This window comes from Salvelinus sp. IW2-2015, linkage group LG10 (genome assembly GCF_002910315.2).
Source record: "Salvelinus sp. IW2-2015 linkage group LG10, ASM291031v2, whole genome shotgun sequence".
Lineage (NCBI taxonomy): Eukaryota > Metazoa > Chordata > Actinopteri > Salmoniformes > Salmonidae > Salvelinus > Salvelinus sp. IW2-2015.
The window spans coordinates 14,019,757-14,027,128 of NC_036850.1; the positions used below are offsets into that span (position 1 = coordinate 14,019,757).

Consider the following 7,372-nt stretch of genomic DNA (forward strand, 5'->3'; position numbering starts at 1 on the left):
AGCTGAGATGTGATCTGGGCTGGGGAGTGTTGGGGAGGCTCAGGCAGCTGAGATGTGATCTGGGCTGGGGAGTGTTGGGGAGTCTCAGGCAGCTGAGATGTGATCTGGGCTGGGGAGGCTCAGGCAGCTGAGATGTGATCTGGGCTGGGGAGTCTCAGGCAGCTGAGATGTGATCTGAATGAGTGAAAATGGGATTTTGAGATGAACAACCGAGATTGGCAATTGAGACAGGAATCGGTCTCAAGGACAGGAATAAAAGATGTTAATGACAAAACAAATAAGCCATGGCCTCCCCGGCTGCTAATGCATCACTAGACTTTTTAACAGCCTTTGACTCAGCGGTTCATAAGGTACATGGAAGGAAAAGAGGGAAATAACCATGAAATAAATCTGTCAAATCTAATGTCTCAGCTGGCTGTGGGACAGCTGCCTGTATTGTGTTTATGATCCTATACTGCATGATTCTACACATAGTGTACGGAAACTGGCTTATGGACTCAAGAGGCCCCATTCACTCAACTGCTTCCGTGGGCCATGGTGGGAACTATAACGTGGCTAAAACACTGCTGCATAGGGTCTCAAGGCCAGAGCAACCCTGGTGCTTAGGACAGTTTATGAATTCATAAAGCCACACAGCAATATATTTAGCCACATGATTTTACAAGGGAGACTTATGCACTATCACTTTTGTTTACACATTTCATAAGTTGTGCCTGTCATCACTTTCATGTGTCCTTGAGAAGTTAGTGCCGAGTCGAGTAGGCGAGACCATGCCAGGGGGAAGAGCGATGATGAGAGCATTTAAATTAGCTGGATAATAATTGATCATCTCCCTCTACCATGAAGGTCTTGTCGTTATAAAACAGGAAAACATTTAACAAATAAACAATCAAGCTGGTGCTCTTACCTGTGGCTGGCTCCTACGTGCTCGTCGTCATAAAAGAAAGTCCATAGAGTCCATCAAAATGGACAATAATGGGGGAGGCCTACGTTTCATGTAATCACCATACAGTACATTGTATCATTGATGAACTAAGGCTTTCACCCCCCCCATTTAACTGAATGAAAAAGCTTTGGAGGGTTAAGATTAGACAAAACACTAGACGGCATAGACTCTGCTATTGGCAGCACAAGCATTAGGTAAGCAGTTATATAATTAGCATCCACTAGTCAAGTAATTAAAACATCAATGGGGTTCAGGCTGTAACAAGACAGTGGTGTGGTCCTCTCTTCCTAGCTCTCTCTCTCTCCCTATAGTCAGCATTCAAACACTTCACTCCTGCCAGTACAATTGACTAGCCGATTCAGTTCCTGTATAGTGTCCATAAATTGTGAGGTCTACAATAGATCATGTTCAGTGGAAGAAATGTATTTAAGATCAGAATCCTAGCATTCTTTGATATGCTGTAGACCTAAACTAAGAATAATACATGCCTTGATATGCCACTACGATACAAACTGAGAAATATCTTAATAATTAAAACCTCATGTCAGAACAAGGCTGTTTGGAAATGCAGCATTATCATCAGATGAAACTGCCTGACACTCAAGGCCTGTCTACACCACCCCTCTGTATCTGAACAGAGAACACATACCGTTTTACTGAGAAACCAGCTGAAAATCATATGTTCTCACAGTAAGGGTGCAGCAAGGATTTTACACATCTGGTTGTTGGTAAAGGCCAATTCCACAGTAACAGGGTGATGCTGAGACTCCGATTTTTCACGTTGACATGTATGTCTAACAAAAACCAATGATATCAAAGTTACACAGACCATACAACTGACTGAACAATTGACTGAACATTTTACAAAAACACATTTACTTGAAGAACAGTGCAGTTACTAAGTTTTGTAACAGTGACGATTTGTTTTGTAATTCCGTTATCAAACGTTGAAGGGCAGATGCTAGTGGTATTGTATTAGAAAATCCTCACCGTGACAACCAAAACTGAAACAAATTATGATGACCGTCTACGAAAACAAATCCACAACAAGTGTAATACATACAGTGTAATACCTGATAAGCCTATTTGCTTCTACAGGTAGTTCTACTGGAAAAGGAATAGGCTATTCTACATGTCTGTTCATAACCATCAGACTTGGGGTCTCTCACTCTCACTACACCAATGTCAGTTGTGCATCTCAGCAGACAGACCCTACAGGGTCTAGACAATAGATCCTTCTGGAACAGTACCTGACAACATTACCTTGGCCTGTCTGTTGGAAAAGCCAGCACGTGTAAGGTTGAAGGCCTGTGTTGCCTAGTGATGAAACTCGTGGGGACGGTCTGCTCTCATTATTACTTAACCCCCCCCTCCCATTTCACCACAGTACTAAATGAAAATCCAGTCTTCTGAATTAGAATCCCTCTAACTCACCCACCCCTCACATGGATGTGATACAATTTCAGCATATTATTATGTTCATGTTTGAGAGTGCAACATTTTTAAACCATGTTACAGAACAATCTGCCTGGCTGCCAGCTCCTCCAACATGTGCCCAGTGCACTGCAACAACAAAAAAGGGGGGGGGGGGGGGGGGGYACAGAGGCAACAGTATTTTCCTGCTTGAGAATTCCATCCCTAATTGACTACCAAGATCAAAATAAGCCCAATTAACAGGAGACAGCGGTAATCCATTTAATTAGCCAACAGCAGTCAGCTGCTGTGAGGAAACAGTCTTCAGTTTCCAACTATTTTAATTTGGTCAGCTCTGGAACATTGTTGATCATAAAATTCCAAAAACCCTGCATTGTTGAATGTGATGACAACTGCATACGAGAAACTAAAAGACAATTTCTGAATACACAAATTACTGTACAATTATTATATGGAGGTTTTCAAGCTTTTAAATTACTTGCCAATTGCCATGTTCCTTTGGTGCACGACACTGCTTACTGGTATATTTTAATGACCACCAGTTGAACTGAAATAGAAAAACTCCTATGGAATGGCAGGCAGGCACCCTCAACACTAAACAGACTGCACCTTACAACAGGAGGTGTGGAAAGAGGTAGTAACCTGTTTAAGAGACTAAGGAATTTCATAACAGAATTGTAAACACACAGCACTACTTTGCATACTTGCATAAGGTTTTGGCTGTGCTCTAACTAAACTACTATGATATTGTCTGAAGTAGTAAGGTTGAGTAAACAAATACCTAGCAACAGGTGATTAGTTAGTGCTTCAGAACAGGGACTAGCAGACTGAGTTATGCAGTATGGGTGTTGTCAATGTTGAGAAATATTTACACACTTTTACTCTCACACACACTTGTGCTTTTCCTGGGTCCTCCTCCCCTGCCTGCGCTGGAGGGTGAGGCATGTATATTCATAAACAGAATCACAGTCTTCCTTTACCTCACTGACATTGAATGTCTCAGGTTTCTTCCAATGAACCAGTGTGTGTTCCTAAAAAGCAGTAGGCTTCAAGGCACGTGGTGTATACTGACTGACTGCGCAAGCATTCTTCCCATCGGTCTCCGGTCCACACATAATCTGTTGATGACGGGGACAGAGTAGACTAGGGTACAGAGATGACAGAGTTGTAAAAGTGTCGATTTTGCTTGGTGAGCAGAGAGTTGAATGAACCTGGTCTGGATTATTTGAAAATGTGCACTTGGGCACCTTCACACAGGCCCAGTTCAAAGGTGTGAGAGAACAGTGAAATATACACTGTGTAGTTCTGCCGGTTTCAATAATCCATTTCCTGTTTGAATAAGTCCCCACATGATGGAACGTGGTCTGATCCACCACTTTCAATGGTAACCAATGCATTTGAATAGTGAAGATGCCAACATCACATAACTATTGAACCATCTCATAAATTGAACCTAGGTGGACAGATTGTAATATCTTAAATTTAAGGAACTGTACCGGCATATGGCATCGTGTGGTAGAGCTGTTTGCTTCAAAGTTGTGAACAGAGTGCCCAATGGTGGCGGTGGGGTTACGGTATGGGCAGGCATAAGCTACGGACATCGAACACAATTGCATTTTATTGATTTGAATGCACAGAGATAACGTGACGAGATCCTGAGCCCCATTGTCGTGCCATTCATCCCCGGCCATCATGTTTCGGCATGATAATGCACGACCCCCTGTCGCAAGGATCTGTACACACTTCCTGGAAGCTTAAAATGCCCCAATTCTTCCAAGGCCTGCATACTCACCAGACATGTCACCGATTCAGTGTATTTGGGATGCTCTGGATGGACAGCATGTTCCAGTAACTTCGCACTGCTATTGAAGAGTAGGGCAACATTCCACAATCAACAGCCTGATCATCTCCATGCGTTGGAGATAAATTGCACTGCATTAGGTAAAAATGGTAGTCACACCAGATACTGACAGGTTCTGAGCCACACCCCTACCTTTTTTTTTTAAAGGCATCTGTGACCAACAGTTGCATATCTGTATTCCCAGTCCAGTAAAATCCATAGATTAGGGCACTATTTATTTATTTAAATTGACAGATTTCCTTACACGAACTGTAACTCAGTAAAATCTTTGAAATTGTTGCATTTATATTTTTGTTCAGTGTACTTGAAGTAGGCTATTTCGCTTAGGGTAAATAAAATAAATGGTTTTGGCCAATTTGTACCCCCATTTTATGGCATTGGAATGTTTTCATACTGGAAGCAGAGACATTGTAAATAAGAATTTGTTCTTAACTGACTTGCATAGTTAAATAAAGGTTAAAGAAATACAAAATAAATGGGATCCACATGTTCATCTGACTGTGGGGGAAAAGACGATTAAGGGCTTCTTTGCCAACATCCAGAACGATCCCTTCACTGAAAGGTTAGAGTTTCAAATATTGTAATAAACTTCATGCTTGAAGACAGCATGTATCTTCCTTTCACCTACCGACATGCAGGCTACTACACTTCTTCATCCAATGTAATCAAATGTGTCAGTAAAGATTTCTGAGCTAGAGTTCTCATGTACTGTGCAGCTGTTGTCTGTCTGACTGACCCAGCCATTGACAAACACCTGAAAAGAACTACACTGAACAAAAATGCAACAAAGTGTTGGACCCATGTTTCATGAGATGAAATAAAGGATCCCAGAAATGTTTCATATGCACAAAAATGTACACAAATGTATTTTACATCCCTTAGTGTGCATTTCTCTTTTGCCAAGATAATCCATCCACCTGACAGGTGTGGCTTGTCAAGAAGCTGATTAAACAGCATGATCATTACACAGGTGCAACTTGTGCTGGGGACAAAAGGACACTCTAAAATATGAATTGTAACAACGCCACAGATGTCTCAAGTTGAGGGAGCGTGTAATTGGCATTCTGTCTGCAGTAATGTCCATCAGAGTGGATGCCAGAGAATTTAATGTTCATTTCTCTACCATAAGCCGCATCCATTGTTTTAGAGAATTTGGCAGTATGTCCAACCGGCCTCAGAACCGTACGGCGTCATGTGGGTGAGTGGTTTGCTAATGTCAATGTTGTGAACAGAGTGCCCTATGGTAGTCGCTGGGGTTATGGTATGGGCAGGCATAAGCGACAGACAACGAACACAATTGCATTTTATCGATGGCAATTTGAATGCACAGAGATACCATGACAAGATCCTGAGGCCCATTGTTGTGACATTCATCCACCCACCATTTTCTCATGTTTCAGCATGATAATGCACGACCCCATGTCAAAGATCTGTACACACCTCCTGGAAGCGGAAAATAGCATGCATACTCAGACATGCCAACCATTGAGCATGTTTGGGATGCTCTGGATTTACATGTATGACAGCGTGTTCCAGTTCCCACCAATATCCTGCAACTTCACACAGCCATTGAAGTGTAGTTGGACAACAATCAACAGCCTGATCAACTCGAAGGAAATGTGTCATGCTGCAAATGATGGTCACACCAGATACTGACTGGTTTTCTGATCTATGCCCCCATTGTTTTAAAAGTTATCTGTATTCCCAGTCAAGTGAAATCCATAGATTAGGGCCAAATGAATTTATTTCAGTTTACTTATTTCCTTATATGAACGCTGTAAAATCTTTCATTGTTGCATGTCACATTTATATTTTTTTCAGTGTAGTCCTGCCAGTTTCAATTATCCCTTCCCTGTTTGAGTAAGTCCTCACTACAGTAACATGATCTGATCCACCACTTTCAATGGTTACCAATGTGTTTGAATAGTGAAAATGACCACATCACAACAATTGAACCATCTCTTTAATTGAACCTAGGTGGATAGATTGTAACATTTTACATTAAAAACAAATCTAAGCAATTTAGACTTGTTCAAAGTTGTGTAGGCTATGACGCTGCATAGGCCACAATGTTACTGGTGTGGGATATTGGAGAGGCAGGCTAAGACCAAAAACCAAACAAAAAAACGTACCTTTTCTTTATTCTCCTTTTCAGGAGGCGGTGACGTGGGAGATTTAACGTTCCCAACAGCAACAGCTTGGCCTACGATACCGCTGCCCGGAACAGAGTTGCTTTTCTCGATTGTTTCCACCTTTATAAGCCGGTGCTTTGGTGACACATACTTTAAGTCCGGCGACCCCCCAGAGCCCAGACCAGTTCCAAACGAAATATTTCCTCCTGTGTACGGATCTTCGAAGTCCAGTTCCTTTTGTAGTTTGTAAGCAGCAAGAATGTCCGGCTGTGCGGGGCTTGGATAGAGAGAGGTGGCCCCGAAGCTTGGTTGTTGGTAGCCAGGCGTACCGGTCACAGCGGCGTGACAATGTCTGTAGTCTGGTTTCGGGGGCGCCGGAGGTGGTGCTTTGGTAGTTTTGAATCCTAGGTGTTCCCTGAACCATCTGGCCATGCTGCCAGTGCATTGCTCACAAGTCTATTTAAATATTTCGTTGCACCTTTCCTGAACAATAGCCTCTGTTTTCCTAAGCGTTGTTTTTCTATAGGTCACCTCGACTGGCTTCTGAATGTTTTATTCACAACTCTACTCCTCTCAGTGCATCCACTGTCGCATACGACGAACGCCAGCACAAGCACTTTCTGAGCTACCGCAACTCTGACACTTTCGCTCTGACAGCAGAGCGCTCTTTGGCTGTGGCGAGTCCTCTGCCGCTACGCAACATGGAGAGAGCGCTTTTGCAAGCGTGGGATACGTTTCCCTGTCCTCATTCCTGGAACAATCACTGCCACCTACCGGACTGTTATTTAGCCTACTAAAATGCTTGGTTTTACTTGTAATATTCCCTGAGGTTCATTACATGTTCTTATTTGTTCTCTAAGTAATATGCTTGTTGTATGGATAACTTAGTCAAAAGTCCCCCTGAGCCACAACACACGTGGGATTACAAATGTTTAAACAACGCGTCGTGCAAAACTGATATTTAGTGGTAGGTATTGGAATTGGGTCTCTGCCCATGGT

General features: G+C 42.6%; 1 protein-coding gene across 7 annotated transcripts in view; it reads right to left on the reverse strand.

Annotated features, from left to right (window-relative positions):
• The window catches only part of LOC111969324 (SH2 domain-containing adapter protein F), a 111,344-nt gene extending 104,413 nt beyond the window's left edge, over positions 1-6,931 (reverse strand). For all 7 annotated transcript variants that reach the window (XM_023995380.2, XM_023995377.2, XM_023995376.2 and 4 more), the window contains exon 1: positions 6,374-6,931. In XM_023995380.2, the coding sequence (XP_023851148.1) occupies positions 6,374-6,805 (432 nt within the window). In that variant the 5' untranslated portion in view covers positions 6,806-6,931. The remainder of the gene's footprint in view (positions 1-6,373) is intronic.
• Between the last annotated feature and the right edge of the window lie 441 nt (positions 6,932-7,372).